At 28.1% G+C, this 21,966-nt stretch overlaps 1 protein-coding gene across 1 annotated transcript; it reads right to left on the bottom strand.

The window, feature by feature from the left end:
• Window positions 1-943: 943 nt before the first annotated feature.
• Window positions 944-21,647, bottom strand: LOC135931708 (uncharacterized). Its single transcript, XM_065468979.1, has 7 exons — window positions 21,563-21,647; window positions 11,938-12,008; window positions 7,789-7,952; window positions 4,478-4,620; window positions 3,444-3,630; window positions 1,804-1,931; window positions 944-1,240 (listed from the first exon to the last, which is right to left on the bottom strand). The coding sequence occupies exons 2-7, from the start codon at window positions 11,990-11,992 to the stop codon at window positions 1,165-1,167; spliced, it is 753 nt and encodes a 250-aa protein (XP_065325051.1). The 5' UTR covers window positions 11,993-12,008; window positions 21,563-21,647; the 3' UTR covers window positions 944-1,164.
• Window positions 21,648-21,966: the final 319 nt, after the last annotated feature.

The following is a 21,966-nucleotide window of genomic DNA, read 5'->3' as shown; positions in this document are numbered from 1 at the left end:
TGAGACATGTTTTTGCTATATTATAAAAAAACTCTTCTGGTTTTTACACCTAATTTAACCTGAGTTTATAATTTTAAATAATTATTGACGATTTATTTTAAATGATAAATGCTAATATCCTTGTTCATAACCAGAGGAACTTAGGGTAGGCATATCGATTCGGTTTCTTAATCAAGAATTTATAAAGAACATGAACACTTGTTTGCCTTATTATAAAGTCTGTTTTTTTTTGGTTTTGACATTTCCTGCTTGGAGAATATTGGTTTACAAGGGATAAATGTTGATCGTTTTAGAAATGTTAATAGTGTTTTCTAGATAAACTAATTAGGTTTCGGAAAATGAATAAAAGCTACCAAATAAAATGATACTTGTTATCAATTTAATAAAATAATTATATAAAAGAAGGAGTGTTATTAGAAAACGACCGGGACTAAATACCGTATAAAAAAAAGAGTGGTCCATAACCGATATGACAGCTTCACTACATGGGAGAGCCGGATCAAGATTTCACATTAATACAGAGTCCGATCCAAATTAGAATCCTGTCACAATATGGCACATATCCAGAATGGAAAAAAAAATAGGCATTTGTTAAACAAAAAGATCAAGAAAGGTGTAGAACTAAAAAAATTCCTGGAAATTTGGTAATAGATCAGAGTCGGTAATTTCGCTAAAGTGGAATAGTTACAATTGAGTTATATTTAAAAAAAAAATAACGATAAATATAGTTTAGTTACTTTCCAAAAATAACTTTCTGATAACATTACATTGTTATTTATCAAAAAAAATTAGCTTTTGCAATTTTAATCGATTTAGATATGTTGAGAACCATATTAATCTGAATGCTTCTAAAAGACACCCTTGCACAATATTTATTACAATAATATATTATGAATAAATATTAATTTTATGATATTTCCAAATTGATTAATTATATTAATAAATTTTACATATTTAGCACAGAGTTAAGTATTTGTAAGGTTAAATGGACTTTCAGTCAATTGACTAACTTTTCCCTATATATGCGAAAATAAAAATTAATTTACAAATTACATATTGTATAATGAGATATTTATTTATATAGATCATTTTATTAATGATTGTTTCGTTTCATGATTTTTGAGTGAATTGTAAAGAAGATTATTTTATCCATGGCCGAATTCTTCATATAACGCTTTTGTTGTCAATCAATTCCGAAATCTCTTCATCTTTTTGAATCAATCTACTCGTCATTTTTTCCCTTTTTATTTTTATATCATAATTATTTAGGGGGAGTAAGACAGAGGGCGGTGATAGAAGGTAAGTTAAAATTTTACAGAACATGTGTGAGGGGTAGTGTTGTTAAACGGCTCAATTTGAGCCGATTTTTAAAAACCGTCTAACTCAATATTTTATTAGGAAAAATCAGAGTTGTTAAAGGATCTAGATATAAAAATGTGGTATCTGTATCTGTATCTAGATAGATTTTTGATTAAGATATCGGTATCTAGACGATGTATCTGTATCTAGATCCATTTAAAAAGTATCTTTTAACAACTCTGGGAAAAATATTATGCAAGCCTAAAGATTTTGCTCACAGATGGCACGTAGGATTGAACATCTGTTGACGAAATCTGGACGCTTAGGCAAATTTCCTGGCTATAATGTTGAGTTAGTCGTTTTAAAAAAATACTAGTGAAAGATATAGAAATTAGCGAAAACAATTTATTTATCTTTTGAACGTTCGGAAAATATTTGATTGGTTTTCGATTTTAATCCCTAAATTTTTTTTTTATATAGATATAGGATGATAGGTTGACTTACTCGAATTTGGGATTCCACACATGGTACACCAGCACTACGGCTCCCAGAATAGAGAAGAACAAAAATCCGGCCACCAAAGGAACGAGCCAAAAAGCGTAAGTGTAGTATGTTTTGATTGGATTCACTATCTTCATTTTGTTCAAAAAAAAAATGGAATATTTAGATATGACATTAGGTAAATGCTACTTTTTCTTGCAGTTATTCTCATGAGAAATTCTTGAAATTAATTTTTTTTTATCCCATGTGTCACTATAGTTTTTTAGGTAAGCGGAAAATCATTCCCTGGAAAAAAAGATCTCCAGTAATAATTCTTAGAAAATAATTCCACGGATGAGGATTTTCTATTTGAATATTGTAATAAAATGGTATGCTCTCATTATTTATATGTCATAGGCTGCGCTGCAAACGCTTTACATTTCTACCGTTAATTAAAATGAGCATATCGGATTGGTGTAATATGGGTAGAAATACTATTGATAAACTCACTGGAGCAAAAAAATAAATTGCGAATTTCAAAATATTTACAGCCTTGGGTCGCTTTACTTGTTTTTTTTTTAAATTATATTGATACTGTTCCATTTTGGTATTTTGGGCAAAGTCCAATCCAACCATAATTATCCCATGCAGACATAACCTCTAACTAGATCCAAATCAATAAGAGAGGGCAAGAGAAAAACATTTATTTTTGACTAAATAGGTTAATTTAAAGAAACGGAAATCTCTCCTTACCAAAATCGTTTTAAATTATGGATCTGTAAGTCCGCGACCATAAATTCGGGTTGGGAAATTTTTTTTTAAAAAAATTTACCTTGAATTAGAATAAAATAATAATTAGTGATTTTCTATATATTTAAATCTCAATTTCCGCCTTATTTTGAAACCGATAATTTATGTAGCGATTTTTTTATCTTTGCGCATAACTGAGTATTTTTTAATGTCGGGCGGCGCTCGCGTTTAAAAGGCCGGCAGTGTTAAAAGATAGGGGATAAAATTATTACTTTTAACATTGCAAGCTAAAGCAGTGCTATAAAAGTGAACCAGGCAGGACTTCGAGAAATTCGTTACAAACAATTATTATTAGTTTTTCATAGTTTTTTTTATTGAAATTTCTTAGATCATCAAGGAAAATCCTAAAGAATATAAATAAAATGTCATTAAAATAAAACATCGATAATTACTAATTTTAATCATTGTAAAAAAAGTCTAGTTGAGTAATGGCAAGAAATTGGAAAATTTGACTAAATCTACGTGCAGAGTCAGGTCAAGGATTCAAGAGATTTCACCAACGAAAGCTCAAGCAAGATGAGGTCAGGTCATAATTTCTGGCAGAAATCTTAACCAATATCAATGAATCTAATTCCAATTATAGTTTTGAATAGTGTTGTTAAATTACCTAACTTTAACCATCTCTATTGTGGCTTCGTCAAGCTTTTAGCCTAAAAAATCAACTTGAAGATTGCTTCGAATAATTTTGGTTATAAACATGGCTATGCGGTTTTATGGTTGACTAAAGTTAGGTAGTTTAACAACACTAGTTTTGAAAAAAATAAGGATCTGGTTTCCACCTGAACAAGATACGCCTTCATACTTCTATTATAAATATTATAACAAAATCTAGAATGATTTGAAATTTATCAAACCTTGCACCGCAATTTAGCTTCAATGATATCCTGAGAACGTGATATACAAGTTTGAATAGCCCTGGTAGGAATATAGGAGTCGGAATTGGCAGAATCACTGGATTGATTGCCATTGAGTCTTATCACAAATTTCAAGTAAATTTTATTGACACCTACAGGGAACCATTTCCATAAGACGTCTTGGATTCTTTGTTAATTAATCATAATTGTCCCTATTATTTTATAACTCGTGTATAAATGATTTGGAAATTGATAATTACTTAAGATTTTTGATATTTTAAAAAATAAGTATATTTACATTTTATGGTGATTAGTAATAATTATTTTTATATAGGTATTTTATGGTAATCTTTTAATTTTGTACAAATTATTTTAAGAACGCGTGTTGGAAATCCTCATAGTTTAACATTATTTTGAACATTAAATGTGTAAGCAATATGTTGTTTCAAATTTTATCTAAAATTCCTAGGAGAGAATCAAAAAATCTTTAAAAAAAAGAAATCTTTGCTCAAAATTTTGGATACTTAATTACACAACGAAAAATATTATCGGTAGATGTTAAATCAAATTGGTGTTAAAGTCTAAACAATTTTACTAAAATTTAAATTTCCCTTATAGTGCGCGAACAAATTGAGCGTTTCAAAAGCCGCGTTGCAAGCGCCAATAAAGCCTTTCAGTAAAATTACCGTTTGGCGTTAATTAGCAACCATTTTAAAAAAAATGGCAAACATCTTTTCTTTATCATTTTATCTTTTTTCATTCTCCGCTTCGTAATATCATATAAAAATGTAAACATAAACAACTTACTTATAATCCTAAAAAATGGAAGAATATATTTAGAAAATTAAAGAAATAAGAATGCAGACGATAATATAATTTTCAAAGACAAATCCTTTTTTTGTTAGAATTTGATTGAAATTTCGAATCGACGGATATTGATAAAAATGACAACCTCAATTTAAACAAGGAATGCGATATTATATATAATAATAAGGGGGCAAGCCAAAAGTGAACATTCAAAAAATTTGAATAACCTGATGGGTTGAGGGTAAGTGATAGGTGACAGCTGATGATTGAAAGGTTCGGGTCGACAAAAATCAGGGATAATACAATAGAGATTCATGAGGGACGTCATTATTCCAACGAACGTTTCAGGATTACAGGTCGAGTTATTGTCCTGCGTAAATATAAAAATACATAAATATTTTTAATCATTGTATTTTTCTTTATATTCCTTCGATTTTTATTGCTTCATTTATCTTCAATCTATTGAATGATTTCTTTCCCCTAATATATCGATCATTTGATTAACCATTTTCAATACCAACATCTATGAAATTTTTTAAAACAAATTAGGGAAAATCAAACGATATCGATAATCGGCAGTTATCATAATCGAATCGGATTCTAAAAGGTTGTATGGGTACATTATCACCAAAACGGTATTTATAAAAATTAAGTTGATATCGGCTGAAAAATCTTGGAGTTCCGCATCTTAAAAGAAAATCGAATAAGATGATATTTGATTCGCGACTAATTCATAACTCACTAGAGAATCATGTAGTGGATAAAAGGTCGATTCCCCTTTTTCCAGAATAAGGATTGCCATGCTTTAAATCAATTATTTTTTTATCAATATAAATCACGATTTAAATCAATTATTTTTTGTTGTAACTTAAATAATTATTAATTTTTTTTTTTAAATCAAAATATTTTTATTATATTGTAAACGATTGTATATTAAAAACGCCCAACTCAATATTTTATCCAGAAATGAATTACAATTAAGCCCGAAGATTTTTCCCGTAGATGGCACAGAGGTTTGGACATCTGTTAGCGAAATTCCAAGACTTCGGCAATATTTTTGTGGCCAAAATCTTGAGTCAGCTGTTTTTAAAAAAAATCGACTAAAATCGTGCCATTTAACAACACTAGGTAGAACAGTGACGATGCGGGTCTAGTTTATGACTAGGACAGCGATTATTTATTTATTTAGACACAATTTTTGTGATTCGATTTATCCATAGAGCTTTGAGATCAGCTCGAATTCCATCTATTCTTGAACTTTCTGGTCTTTATAGATCTGATGGGAAAGGTCCTGATGAGATTTTTCAAATTCCTTGGAAGCGAGGTCAATTCCTGGTCCGGGATTACTCGTGCTCTGATCCTCAAAATATTGAGATTTATAAATTAGCAGAATTCGTTACTTGTTTTTTTTCCTAGTGAAATTCTTAATTATAAAACGTTTTATATGAAAAAAAAATTGGGATTGAATGAAATTGATAGATATTGAATAATCACACTTTAAATTTATTCTGTTTCCATGATAAGCCTTTTATTCTTCTTAAAATTCACGATCTACAATTACGGTTGTTAGAGCCTAAAGTTGTGGTTTGTTGCACAGCTCTAATAATCAACCATTTCTTTATGCCAACGTTAAAATTAAGTTCATATCATTTTATCTTTACTTAATAAAATAAATTAACAATTTTATATATTTGGTTTCCCAATGGTTATTTTATATGATAATAAAAAATAATTTATCTTAAATTTTTTTAAATTTTCTTCCTGAATATATTAAATTTCTAAACGAAAATATTACGTGATTAAATTATACTAATTTTTATATGATATTTGAAAATAAAATTGACATATCCAAATCAACTGTTTAAATTTAATAATATAGCTTACTCCTAAAATCAATTCTTGTTTAATTGACCAAACAACAATACCATAATATAAGCAATTTAGATGAAAATTAATTATTGATATAAAATTTTATATTATAGCTTAATTATTCATAGCCAATGATGCTGACACTATCTCAAGAAAACTTATTAAATTATACAAATCAACTCGATTCATAACCTGTTTCTATACCATTTATTTAATATTAAAATCTTTCACGAAATGTGTCGACTTGTTAGTTTTACTCATATCATATTTTTTTAAAGTAAAGTTTAGATTTGGTTCATTTAATTAAATCATACAAGTCATTCCACCTTTTATCAGCAATGGAACATTAATTTATTATTTTATCATGTTATAAAAAAAAACTAAACAATTATTTAAAGAAAGAAAGAGGAAAGAAGGAGGGAGAAAGAAAGAAAGAAAGAAAGAGGGGGGGGGGGGGGGGGTTTCTTTCTTTTCCTTCCCCCTTTGAGATACAAAAAAATTCGTTCTTATATGTATAAAAATATAGTATCGTTACATATTTATAATAAACTTCAATATATAATTATTTGAGAAGTCCAGCTTTATAAGCTAGGGAAAAATCATTATATTATTATTATTGTTTAAATTTATAAGAAAATCTCAAATAAAATAAATATCAATGTTAATTTGATACCAGGAAAAATGAATTCCCAGAGTTTATCTAAAAAATGTTGGTTCTAATCCTAATGCTAGCTTATAAAAAATTTTCCTTCCATTCTAGATTTATTACCAAATTAAATAAAAATAATCAGATTGTTGTTAGATAAATTATTTTCGTAATTATAATGTATTTAAATTAAAATAAATAATTGAAAAATATATTAAGCCTTTTTTTTAGCAAATCCAATAGAGTTAACAATAGGTCTAAAAATTTAAACAAAAAAAAATATGTTTGATGCAACGACATATAATAATACCTAGAATGATGATGCATTTCGTTTAAAGTGTACATCAATTAAAAACAGCTGGGGACGCCATTTTGATTACCCCTATCATTATTAAAAATTTTTAAACGAGAGGCCAACTTATTTCCTATGTCGGACGCAACCTTTATTAAAGAATTGTCTGATCGTCGAGATAATAAGGAAGCTACAATCTAAGTAGTTTTTAACACGAGAATAAATTACTATACGGGTTACCAAAATGGCGACTCCAGCTGATTGGCATTCAACGACGCTTTCGTATGCATTATTTATGAATGCATAGTCCGTCTAGGCATTATTGTATGTGATTGGTTTGATGTGACAAAATAAATGTGTCTTCAATTACATACATATATTATGGTATGTATGAAATGTCAATATTATGACATGTATGAAATGTCAATCAAAAGTGATCTTTTGAAGGAATTGGGTTGTAGTTAAAATCAGATGATCTTTTGTTCAAGAGTTTATACTTAATATGTTTATATTATGATTATGATTGTTCAGGGATCATTTATTTTTCCATGACATATAAAATATTTTTATTATATTTAAAAAAAAATCATGATTTAATCAAAAAAAAAATGATTTTTTTTAAATTAAAAATGTGTATATTACTAACCCCAAGAATAGACTTTTTATTTTGTTTATAATAATTAATGATATATTTAATTTTTTAGCATATTATAAATCTGAAAAGTCATTACTGATGAATCGATAGAGCGTTGAGATTTGTCCAACATCACGATGCACGGCGGCGATTCGCCGAAGGCCGAGGTGGCGTTATCGGGAATGTCCATCTTTTGGGACAAAAGAAAAAGCTCCATGTCGCGGAGAGTATCGTTAGTTGAGCCAGCAACCTTTTGAGAAGCTTTAACAGAATAAAAACACTCGTATATATTTATTCTGGTTACCTTCTAGCCTAGATCTAGACAGTTATCCATTACTAAGGCTAGGCTAGGCCCATGTTAGTTTAGACAGATATCTTAAAATTAACATCGAAACGATAAACATTAATTCATGATATAATCATGGAAGTCACGCTTTAGAGACATATAAAGAAAAATTCAAATGGATGATTGAATAGAGTCACCCTTAAAAATTGAACCCAAATACTGGCTATAAACTACCCTCCTCGCTATTAGGGTTGTAAAAAGTCTCGATTTGAAGAGATTTATAAAAACGGCTGGCTCATTTTATCCATAGATGGCTATAAGGTTTAGGCATCTATTAGCGAAATCTCCAGGCATAGGCAATATTTTTCTAGGCTAAAATATTTAGTTATCCGTTTTTAAAAAAATCGGTTCAAACCGAGCCGTTCAACGACACTATTCGCAATAAAATCCGGTGGACTTGGGCCCACGATCACCAATTACTCCTATCAAATAAAAAAAAATTTATTTCCTCTTTACAATCAAGAATCTCATTTTCCTATTAATTAAATTTTTTGATGATTATCATTTAAATAATTTCTAAGCTGGTCTGCGGACTCATTCAGGCTCAAATTTATCTACTTCCTGGATTTGGGTGTGTCGTGCCACGCTCTCGATAGTCTACTCTCGAGCAATGACATCCAGCAGTATACTACTAACTTTAGTAAACTGGTATTGGATAAATCGGGTCATGAATGGGTTAAAAGCTTATCCAAGTTCGTTCGATAAATATCATTTAACAACCAAGTAAATTCATGTTATAGCCATCAGGTTTGTTTTGGGCATATCCCTACCTTATAACTGTCAAAGATGTGGATTAATGATTGATGCTAAAGCTAGACATCCATTCCATTGTCTCGTTTCAACAGATACAAATATATAAGGGACGAATCAGTTATGAATAAGGTTTGACGGGCATACTTCAAATCCCGATGATCCATTAGGAATCAGAGGAAAGGAAATCCTTTAAATATCAGTATTTCGTCTAAAACAATATTTCAAAACCTGTCGTAGTTTCAACAAAGTTTATCCGAAAAATAGGCAAAATCCCTAATAAAACTTATACGCCAAAAGTGCAATAAAACAATAATTTGCTTTGACTACGCTACCATTTTAAATTACTCAAATATTCCTGGCCATCAACTGAGGAGGATGTCTATTCATTTTAAATTATTAAAATGTATAATTGACGTTTGTGGCCCTGTCACATTTGTTAAATCATATAATTTGCTCATATGTTCATTTAAATTTTTTGCTTCCAATAAAAATTGCATTTCTTAATTTTAAAGGACTGGGAGAGATAAATTATTTCACCGGAAGTTGGGCCCCAGATGGCCAGATACCCCTAAATTGGGAAATACTATTAAAAGCTTAGTAACTTTTTTTCATAAAGTGAATACGAATTTTAAGTCGGCTGACTAAAATAAAGGGAAACATAAGTATAATCCGTTGTTAAGATGGCGAAATAAGGGTAAAAATATAAACGTGGCGTGGTAAATGTATATGTGGGCTTATGGTTCAGAGTTTGGGTTCTTAGAATAAAAAGGATTTTACTTCCGGTTCCTATGGAATTTTTTTTAAAAAAAAATTCCAGTTCCAAAATCTTTTAGCAGGTCTAGCAATGAGATAGAGATATGGTTTCCATCAAATATACCAGCTGTCATTTTAATAAGGTATTTTAAATCATTAATTTTTTTGTATTTTAAATCAGTTTTTTGTAAAAATATGAAAAAAAGGTATCATTATAAAATACAAAAAATTAATTCAATGGTTACAAGGTGTAGTTAGGTATAATGAGCAAAACATATTGAAGAAAATGGATATTATTTGGTATAAATTCTTATGTTGGGAATGCTTTATGGATTACAAAGTGTAGTTATTAGGGATAATGCGCAAAACATATTGAATAAGATGGATATTATTGGTATAAATTCTTATTTTGGAAATGATTAAAACTCATGTATGGATTTAACATATATTTAATAAACTCTAATGTTTTATAAGTAAGTCGAACAATTATTACCATTCTTATTACTTCCGCTTTATCAAAACGAATCGTAGTGACGGTAAGATATAACATACTAACAGATAGTATGTGCAGAAATCCTAAAGTATCGACAAAGCAATTTATCCAAAAGTTCTAAATATCAGCCTCAAATAATCTTTCTAAAGATATACTGCTTTAAATAATAAAAATCCTTGGGAGGTATTTAAAAGAATCATCAAGCATATCAGATTGTGAAACCAACTCAGAAGCTCTTAGTAATTCCATCTTAAATGTCTAGATACTAGGTTGGTTAATCCATCTTTGGGTCAAATTCTACAGAAAGATGGTCTTCCCCCCCCTTCCTCTTTTAGCCTAGATCGATCCAAATTTAGAAATAGGCTTAGAATTTTAAATATTTTAATGATAAAAATCTTATACTTTACAATATATATAATTTTTTTTTTATAGTTGAAATTTGCGTTTAAAAATAAATTGCTAATTATATATTTGAAGTATTGTTTATTAGTAGTGTTGTTAATTGGTTGGTCGTGTAAAACCCAGACCCGGGGATTGGTTCTAAAAATCGACTAATCCAGCTCTGAGCACGAACCCTGAGCAGACACGTGGTTTATACATATGGTTTAAATTTATTAGTACATTACAAAATGACTGCATTTTTCGATATAATTTTCATAAAGCTTAGAAAAAAACCACGGAATAATTCATACTTTTTATTTTGGGATGATCTATTGGAGGCGACATAGATACTGACTGACAAATGAAGAGGGGGGGGGGTCATCTTAAATGGTGATCTGATTAGGTGGCATGTGGGAGCAAGTAGTGGAGAGTTATGAGGGAGTACATGGGGGATTTAGTTTATGCGCGAGAAATCCTGAAAGGAGGGAGAGAAGTTTGGGAAAAGTGATAACAATGTTTAAGAAAGAAGCTGAGACGCTGGAGACTTACAAGGGTAGTGCTAAAAGTTCGGTAAATTATTTATTAGTAAGGAGATGTGATTAGGGCATGTCACTACTCAAGACCCTCAAAAATGGAGAGAAGGAAAATTACCTAGGTAAACCTAGAAATCGCTATTAAACGAAGAAGAAGAAATCGCTAATTTATTTCATGTAAAATATAAATGCGATAAGAGGTATAGGAATGGTTATTATATAATACAAATATATAATAATAAAACAATAATATTTTTAAAAATTGTAGCCGGAAACGCGAGGGAAGGCGTTGATCCTTCTATCCCCGCGGGTAATACTCCTGTTACTGGTTGTAAGACTCGCATAAGTTTGGGCAATATTCAAAAGGTATTTGTAGCAAAATGTCAAATGATTTATAAGTGACGAATTTTGACAAATTATTATTAAGCCTGATTTGGTTGGATCAAAACGACCTGATTGAAATTTTAGCCAAAATCATATTATGCAATCCTGGAGATTTTGCTCGCATATGGCAGAAAAGGTTTGGACATTTGTGTGCCAAGATCTCGATTCCTACAATAATGTTATTTTGGCTAAAATCTTAATCAGGAATCGGACTTTTCAAACGACACTAAAACTATAAAATTATTATGTTCAATTGAAAAAAAAGTTGCCACATGTAGTTTTGTTAGGTTCGCTTGGAAATATTAACGCTCAAAATATAATGTTCGGTTCGCTGGAAAATATTAACGCTCACATGTTGTGCTATTCGGTTTGCTAAACCGTTTTTTATGCGTTTCGATGATGTTCGATTCAAAAGCCGCTCTTAAATGTCCAAATGGAGAAACCGATTTTTAAACCGAAAGAAAGTGTAACATTGAGAAAGAAAAAAAAAAGCAAAAGACGCTCTCATTACATTGGTTAAAAAAATGGTCCAATAAGAAAGCGAGTCAATTTAAAGACGATAAATATAAAGTTATTTATATGATAAAAAAAGGTATGGAATACCCGTTAAGAGAATCCTAGCGCATAGAAAGGCAGTGAGGACGAGGTACCAAAGCATAACTCTAATGTGATCCCTATAAAATATCATAAGGTAAATAAATAAATAAAACGGAAATGAGGTTTTGTATACATTGATTGTTGTTACTTATGTAACAGTGCTCCACATTTGCACTGAGGGTCACTATGCCCCAGTCCGAACAATGCCCTCAAAGATTTTTACCGACTCGTAAGTTAATTTTATCTATAATTTGTCCGGCGAAGCCAAGTAAAAGATTTTAATTTTTTTACCCACGTGTAAAAAATTTGTCCAAAGTTGTTCAGCCCGTTCCAAAAATGGCGAGGGCCGACTTCTAATAAATATCATCTGTTAGGAATCCGAAATCGAACATGAATTTTTAATTAACAGTAATATATTAGTTCTGCAAGCATCTATTCTGATAAGCTCCCATTCTAATTTGGATCTGTCAGACATTTTCTCGGACTCGGTCGGGCCGGATGTAAAAACTGGCCCGAGATGCGGGGTTCCACTTTAATGTTTAATAAAGAAATGTTTCTCTATTCTAAGGCCATCTTGTTTACAGACAAAAAAATAAATAAATTGTCGGGAGAGGAAAAAAAATCCTTAATTTTTAAGTTCTAAATATGGCGTGCATAAAATATGGGCCATAAAATAAATTATTCATTCTGAAAGTTAACGGTCACGTGATCGATCTAAACTAATCACAAACAGCTTAAATTTTTTTAAAAATTGAAAATAAGGCAGGAATAAAATAAAAAAAAATACATTAAAATACAAATAAAAAAAGAGAATCGATTTAAATCTAAAGATTTATCGATTTAAATCAATTTGATTTAAATAGTGCCTGCCAACTAGTGTTGTTAAATTGCTCGATCTGAGCCGATTTTCAAAAACGGCCAACTCAACATTTTAGCCAGATAAATAGTGCCTAAGCCTCAGGTCCAACCTTTGTACCATCTATGATAAAAATTTTCAGGCTTGCGTAATAATTTTCTGATTCGAGTTAGCCGTTTTTAAAAACCGACTCGAGTTTTTAAAAACCGGCTCGAATCGAGGCTGTTTAACAACACCACTGCCTGCCAACCCTATAGATATGAGTGAATTTTTAATAAAAATAAATTTTCCTCACGTACCTATATTATTATTTTTTTAAATTAAATTAAAATACCTTATCTTTGATATAGGTAGTTTAATTCGTAAAAAACCTTGAATCAAACGATTAATTATTTTTTAATCGAAAATTGGCTCGAAGGCTTTAAAGGGGTTGGGCTTGGCGAAAAAACAATTTAAAATTATCAATCGATTAATATAAAAAATAATATAGATTGATCTATATTACTCATTTCGTTTCGTTATACAAAAAAAAATATATTATGCGTAGAAGTCATACGCCGCCATTTATTTTATTTTTCATTCGTTTCTCAGCTGTACAATTTGCATGAATATGGAATTCGAATTTATAAGATGCAGAATCAAATTTCATAGAGTCATAAAAATAATATGTATATATATAATATATCGAGTGATGATCAGAGTCATGACACAAATCTTGACAGCCGCCAAAAAAAAAAAATTAAATCGGATATCTGTTGCGTCACTGGGATTATTATTCACTTAAAAATGACCCGTATCTGTTCATTAATTTTAATATACTTTTTTTAACTTAGCAACTAATGCGCTGGAGCGATTGCTGAATCCAAAAAAAATCAATTTTAAAAACAAAGGGAATAATATATATCGTTTTCTTAAATTATCATCTTTGATATCTTAGCCATGATACACCACATATCCCATTAAAGGGGAATAATATATATCGTTTTCTTAAATTATCATCTTTGATATCTTAGCCATGATACACCACATATCCCATTAAATTTTAATAAAGAAAGTGACTCGTCATTATCTAGAAAGAAAGAAAGAAAGAAAGAAAGAAAGAAAGAAAGAAAGAAAGAAAGAAAGAAAGAAAGAAAGAAAGAAAGAAAGAAAGAAAGAAAGAAAGAAAGAAAGAAAGAAAGAAAGAAAGAAAGAAAGATTTTTATAAAAGTTGTTCAGACTAAATATTAATTCTAAATGATGAAAAAAAAATCTCCATTTTATAGTATATAAAAATATTGACAATATTTATGATAATTTAATATCTTCAAAATTAAATTTTAATTTAATTGTGAAGACCTGGGGCAGGTTTTGGCGGGGTACATATTAGCTATTTTTTAAGCAGGGATTATTTTGAATATAAAAAAAATTCAACTAAATTATATAAAAATATTAGAAGGCCACTAGTTTCTCTAGGGCCACAAATGATAATATGAAAATGATTGACATATTTTAGGCAAATTATATGACAGGTTTTTGTCAGTGACGTGAATATTGAAAAAGAAAAGTTATTTATAATATTAGAGATAACACAGTTAATTTGAATATAAAATTTGTAAAAGTAATTGAAATGTTTAAATTTGTAATTAAATTAAATGACAATTATATGAAATAATTATCGATGGTGTGTAAAATTTTTAGTAGTATTAAATAGCGAAATCGAAAATGTATTGAGGAAGGGAAGACAAAGAGAAGAGAAAGTTTTATTAATTTTTACTTTATATTTTTACGTTTTTAATTTTATTTATTTTATGTTATTTTAGAAAAAATTTTAATTAACTATATATATTTTAATAAATTAATTTGTCATCTTCAATTCTTGATTTCAATGACTTAGTAATTGAATTAAACAGTTTTAAATGATAACAAGTTCTTGGCGGTGATATATATAATATAAATGAACCTAATAAATTTAACATGTTAGACAATTTATTTTCATTTATTTACTTTGAATTAACACTTTTATATAATTTTTTTTGTTTTAAAAAAAACCTACAAATAAAGAAGGTCATTAGTTATGACACGTAACGCGAAAGGATAATAGAGACCCCGGGTATCTTTCATAATTCTTAAATTTCACCTTATTTTTAAAAAAAAACTAAAAGATTTTATTTCTTAAATATTAATTTATACCGTAATATTATGTAAAGAATAAAACTACGTTTTTAAACATTTTGGTATGGACCATATAACCCCGGTCTCTCCTACAATATTTTTTTTTAAATTAAATATAATTAAGGTTAATACTATAAGCAATGAAAATATTTTTATGGAAAATCGTCTGCTTTTTTTTAAATGAAAGAAAACAAGGAATATTTTAAACATATTTTTTAACTTTAAAGCAGACGATATATAATTTAAGGAATCATGTGATTAGATGCTAATAATTGCAAGAAAACATTTCTAATTCTTATAATATTAAAATTAAATTTAATATAATTAGACAATTAGAAGGATTTTAGGTGAAGACACCATTTTATTCTAATCTGGATTAAGGATCATTCCATGCCAAATCCATCAAAGAAGCACGATTCTCTACCAACTCTGAAAAAAATAGAATGAAAAAAGATATTGGGAAAGAAAGAAAGACCATAAAATTAAATATAAAATTTTTTAGGTCAAATTGCAAAATCAGCATATTATAATAAAATTTTAATAATATTATAATAGAATTAAGAATGGTGTATGCTAAATGAAGTAATTCAAATTTATATTTCAATAATTCTTGCTGACACAGCCCTTTTTGCGTTGGATACAGTGACGTGAATTGACAAGAAATTCGAACGGCAACTTTCTAAGCCAATGTTTTGGCGAATATGGAAATATTCTTTAAGATAGCTCGTGAGATGGGTAATTTTTTTTCCTATCTCCTTCGGGAAGGAAAGTGCCTCGAGGCCAAAATTTCCTAGGGTGACAACAGGAAGGAAATTAAAATTATTCAGCCCTGAATATTTGTTTGTTTTTCATTTCCGCCGGATGTTAAATTTCGCTGATATGTTTATATACAAGTGTAATTCCGGATACCCCTTTCCTTGGAATTAGAGTTAAACCATTTGGTCCCTTACTATCTAAGTTATTAAGACCTAATGAATAGAGTGCATGGTGTGTTGGCTCCTCTTAGAGCTTTGGATATTATATTGTTGGCTGCGCTATACCTAGGATGGTGGCCTTTAGAGAATGGGCAATTTCTTATCATTTCACGCTCCATAGCCTATTACCTCCCATCGTTTATAATTAGTATGGGAATTTAACTGATAAGTATTCACGCAAAAATAGATCCATGTCTCAACAAAAATTATTTAAATATAAACTTGAATTATAAATATTTGATTTACACAACTTTTATTGTATTATAAAAATATACATTTTAATGTCATATTTAAAATCTGGTAACTAACATGCATGCTGTTAATTGTTATTTTATTTTTTTTATGTCAAAAATAAATTAGTATTGATTAAGAAAATATTTTATTAAAGAATGGTACTTAATTTATTACTTAAAACTCGGCCCGAAACGTCCCCGGTCTATCATGGGCCAAAAATATTTTTATAAAAAATATATCGGGCGAGGCCGGGTCGAACTGGACAAAAAAAATCTAACGGGCCAGGAAACTATTTGGGCGGATAATTAATATATAAAATGGCAGGTAGCACTTCACAAATCTTTGATTATTCCTAAAATTTTGATAGGTCATCCTGGCCATTAAAGTTTTGATATTTTTGTAAAAAATACTAAATCTATGAATAATATAGTTAAATTCACAAAAAAAAAATACGCAATTTATTTATACGAGACAATTACTAATGCGCAAAATCGATTTTTTAATGGTTGTCGTAGAAATAAATACCCATAGAGGAAGAGATACGAGAGCTGTAATTGATATTGTAAATAATAAATTAAACATATACACTAAAAAATGTGCAAGAAAATTCGTGTAAAAAAATTTTACCCGAGGAAGGCCTTTGGTCGGGCCTGATCTTCAGTTAAATTTTTATAGAAAAAAAACTATAACAGGCCAGGGCTAGAAAAAACATCGAGCAGGGAGGGCAACCTGCGTAAAAAATTAATAATGGGGCTAATACGGACCGGGCATTGAAGAACTCTATAAATTTGATTTATTGTTTAAATAAACATATACTAACGGCCCTTTTTGATGATATATTAAAATAACAAAAATCTCTACAAAATTCTAATTATTAATTTATTTTTCCCGGCCTTACAATATAATTATTTTGAACTCGATGTTAATAAGTGTTGAATTGAACTATTCGTCCTCTAGTTCATAATATTCGGGTTCAACGATGACATCTCGAGTTCGTGACTTGTCGAGTTAATATTGTTTGAGCAAAAATATACAATATTTGTTAATTAAGAAGGGAACAGTAAGAATAAATAATATATCAATGTTAATATTGAACTATTCGTCCTCTATGCATAAAAATATTAAATGAACAAAAAAATATTATATATTTTCTCCCAATCAACATATTCATTTTTAAAAATTTTAGCACGTAAAATTTTTAACATAACAAACGAAAAACGCGAGTTAATCTTCCCAAAACAAAAAAATACAATTAGAAATTTTTAAACATAATTATACATGTTTTTTAGGTACATTTTTACTATAAGCTTTTTTTTAGAGCCATCGATATTTTTAAAATTTACACTCATTTTTAATATATGACTTGTTTTGCTATTTGTTTATTAGGTTTATACTTTATTTAGGCTTATACTTGCATAATTTATATATTATTATATAATATCACTATCATATATAATGAATAAAATGATCAAATATTATAAGTTGATTGATTTTGGGTTAATACTTAGATCGTTACTCGTATCTATAGGTTCGGGTCGACCAGTTCGACCCATTTGGTTGGGTTAGGTCTGGTTAGTTTTTCGACCAAACCCCAGGGTCGTGGTCATGTAAAACCAATCATTTAACAACAATAACAATGGACATCATTGGATTTGGGTAAGTTGTCGGCTGAAAAAATATTCAAACAATGGGTGGTGGAATTTAAAATACTTTTTAGGTGAAAATAAAGTAGAAGATTTTTTATTTTCACAATACTCTGCATATTTTTCAAGTATTCGAATAAATTAAATAAGGAGGCACCCAACCAATAGAATAATTTTTAAAAACATGGGTGGAGGGGGGAGATTGACATATTTTTCTAAAACCTCAGAAGGGTCTGGTTAATTTTTTTTTTAAATAATAGGCAGGCAGGTGTTGGGTTAAGACTGGTCCATTGCAGACATATAGGCCAAACAAATTTTTTAAAAAAAAAACATTTAAATCGTATAACTAATATTTATTCAAAACTAGTGCTCAATAAACTTGAAAAATTGACTGATAGCAAAAAGAATTAGAATAATTATTTTCAGGGATGTGAACCCTCCTTCTAAAAAATGGGTTCGGTTTCAGTGAAAAACCTTTGAACCGGGTTGGGGTTCAGGGTTCGAAGTCCAGAAAAAATAATGACTCATTAAACTTAGTCAAAAATAACAGAATTTCTTTCAAAATTTATTTTAATTAGTATTGCCATAAAAATAATTTATCATTATTATAATATAAAGAAAGAAAGATAGAAAGAAAGAAAGAAAGAAAGATAGAAAGAAAGAAAGAAAGAAAGAAAGAAAGAAAGAAAGAAAGAAAGAAAGAAAGAAAGAAAGAAAGAAAGAAAGAAAGAAAGAAAGAAAGAAAGAAAGAAAGAAAGAAAGAAAGAAAGAAAGAAAGAAAGAAAGAAAGAAAGAAAGAAAGAAAGAAAGAAAGAAAGAAAGAAAGAAAGCTCTTTGTCTTACTATCAATTAACAAACAACAATATCCTAAAATAGATATTATTATATATTATCATCATTTATAAAAAAAATAAACTTTTAAAATCTGGTTTGCTGGGTAAAATTTAAAATTTTTTACGCAAAATAGCCGACTTTTAAATAAAACAAAGATTTGACAAAAAAAATGTTTTTTAAATTAATATTTTTATTTTGAATAAAAAAAAACAATTCTTTTAAATAGGAAATCTTTTATGAATGAAAATTGTAAATTAGATATTTTTTAACATATAATTTAAAAATAAATAAAATGAAGGTTTAAAATAAAAAGAATAAATTTTTTTTTAAAAAAAAAAGAAGCTTGCCCTGAACCCTAAATTTTAAAAAGTGGTTCGGCAAAATATTGAGGATTCTGGTTCTGGGTTCTCATACCTGATTATAGATGACTCATTTTTTATGAGATAAATATATATATATAAAACTAGTGATCAGTATAGAGGAGATGGGTTTCTCTCATAGTATTGAAGGGTGTTAGACCTACCATTAGAAAACCTTTGTTTACATATTTTTTGTTGTAGAGATGAAAAGATTTGAATAAAATAAATGAAGAAAATAGAGAAGAACGTATATTTTTTTGAATTGAAAAATATATTATTTTATAAAGGTTAATTTTTGTTATATTCATTGAAAGTTTAATTTTTTTATAATAGTTTACATATCGGACATTCTAATTTTTTTAGATATAAAAATAAAAATTTTATAAAAATGATATTAATTCTTTTCACTGATGAAATAAATTTTTAATAAATATATTGTATAAATTAATTGATTTAAAAGTAAATCTAATTATTAAACTATTAGATTTAATTTATATGGCATTTTTTTTCTTTATTAATAAATAATATTTTTAAAAATAATTTTGTATTTAAATTTTTTTTTCTTCCAATTCTATCATTTTTAACTTATACTTAAAAAAAATTGTCAGGAGAGAATGCCAGCACTGCCTTAATTATGGTCAAAAAAGATTGTTTAATTTATTGAGATTGCTGACATATAATTTTGCTAGCGTTGTTCATTTTTTCTCTCAAAAGGTTAACCTTAATTCACTAATCCATGGTTTAATAACGTTATTACTTATCACGAGTAAGACCTACATTTCATTTATTAATTTTAAAGATAATAATTGGATTTAAAGTTTGTATTTGATAATCATTATAAGGATAATTATATAAACCACAAAAAATAAAAGAATTATTAAAATCTACTTATATTAAAGTTGGCAAAACAAATTGCTTGATGTCTTTATGCAGGGGTTTCTGTCATAGATGATGGAAAATTGTCATTTATGCCTTGTCTTAAGGTTACTTGACATTTGCAGAGAATGAATTATTGACATGCATTGGTTATTGTTGTAATTGTGGTTATATCCAAATTTATAGATTAAGAAAAACGGAAGATAGTCAAATTACTTTTAAACAAAATTACGAAGCTGAAAGATATTCAAATCTACTCAAGAAAAGAGAATTAAATCTCGATGCAAATTAGACTATGTAAATGTTGATAATGGAGAAATTATGATTATTTTTGTATAACTTAGATTTTAATTTTTACTTTTTAATTTTTTACTTTTATTTTTCTTATATTAATTTAATTTTCTTTTATTTTGATTATGTTTTTCACTTTGTATTTGATTATAGTTATTTAATAAAGATTAATAATCAGATTTTAGTATATATATTTTTTATTTCTATTTGATTAGGTTATGATTCCCAAACAAAAAAACTCCCATTTGAGACAGTTATCTTTGATTTAAAAAGAAATATCTTGCTATTCATGCAATTTTTGCAATAATTTAACCAAGGTAGAGTCCATTTTTCAGATAAAATTAAGCTAAACTCATGTCTTGAAATTTGATTTGATGCCATTTTCTTTATATATTACAAGAATTCCTGAGTGTTATTTATTAATGCAAAAAACACTCATAAGCACCATCTATGTTTTGGGTGATCTACAACACACTTGGTTGAATTATAAATTATTTGAAATATTTCATCATAGAACAATCCATCATGGGTTGTTGACTATAGCACAATTTACCTCTAAATTCTCCCTTTAGACCTTGTACCAGATGAATTATATTTTGAAATCTTTTCTGAAATGAAGAAAATGACCAGCTCTCTGGCATATATATTTTTACTTTACTTATTTGGGGGGGGGGGGGAATACTCTAATTTATAGCTCAAATCATCCTCCTTTTAATCAAATTTAAAAAAATTTAAAATTCCCAAATAGAAAATTCATATCATTCTCAATAGAATTTCAAGTAAAATATTATTATAAATATGCAATTTTTTTTCAAAATAAAAATAATTGTTACTAAACATGGGCATAATGGCCTCAAAAAAAATTTTGCTCATTTTAATAACAATAAAAATGATAGTATATTTTAAAATTGGTCCATGTTCCTAGTGAGAAATAGTTAAAATAAAAACTTTTGAAGATTATATATTTAAAAAATCCATGTTTAGTGAATTAGGGTTATATAAAGATTTTGCTCAAGTTGACAGAGAGTGTTGGAGATCATGGACAAAATACCAAAGTTTAGGCAAATTATTTTGTAAAACATTAAAATTTCACTAATAGGCCAAATTAATAATTTAATCACTTATATTCTTATTAAGATTGTAATCAATTATTTTAATGCTCATGCACAAGATTTCCAAAAAATTATTTTTGTGATAATTTAATGAATGTTAGATAGCGAAAAATAAATTAATGTGATCAATTATATATTAATATTTTAAAAACAAAATTTAAATCATTGAAAATGTATTTTCTATACGTGACAAAATCTATAGTTCAAAGTATAAAAAAAATTTCAACATACTTTTTAAAAATAAATCCTTTATATATTTGAGTTAAATTTATGATTATAATAAAAAAAAATTTTTTACTTTCTTTCGGGCAATGCTGCTTTCAAAAAAAAATTTTTTTAAATTAATTAAAATAAGATAATCCATTTTATATAGAAAATAAAATATCGAACATCTGTAATTATTAACAATACATTTATCATTTATTATTTATAAAGAATATATATTGTTGAATTTTTTTATTATATATTAATATATAATAATATAGGCCAATTTTTGTCAAATCTTATAATTATATTTTAAAGCTCATATTTTAATGCCATAGATGGGCGCGGAAGAGTATGGGAGTCACTCAAGACTCCAGCCTTCTTAGATATATAATTTACATATTTTTATTTATGGTGATATGTGATTGCGTCAGCGTCTACATGACAGGATTTTTACTGGATGCAAACCCCCTTCAAAAACCTTTGCCTACCCCCCTA

The sequence above is a fragment of the Gordionus sp. m RMFG-2023 genome, chromosome 1 (assembly GCF_954871325.1).
Source record: "Gordionus sp. m RMFG-2023 chromosome 1, tfGorSpeb1-WG-v2, whole genome shotgun sequence".
Lineage (NCBI taxonomy): Eukaryota > Metazoa > Nematomorpha > Gordioida > Chordodea > Parachordodidae > Gordionus > Gordionus sp. m RMFG-2023.
This window is presented reverse-complemented; position numbering and strand designations above follow the sequence as displayed.

Coding starts and splice junctions, on each gene's coding strand:
- LOC135931708 (XM_065468979.1), bottom strand. CDS start 11,992: ATGCTTTGGTACCTCGTCCTCACTGCCTTTCTATGCGCTAGGATTCTC. Junction 3,631..4,477: donor ACTTACCCTCAACCCATCAG/GTTATTCAAATT, acceptor TAATTAACAAAG/AATCCAAGACGTCTTATGGA. Junction 1,241..1,803: donor GTGTGGAATCCCAAATTCGA/GTAAGTCAACCT, acceptor AAAAATAAAAAG/GGAAAAAATGACGAGTAGAT.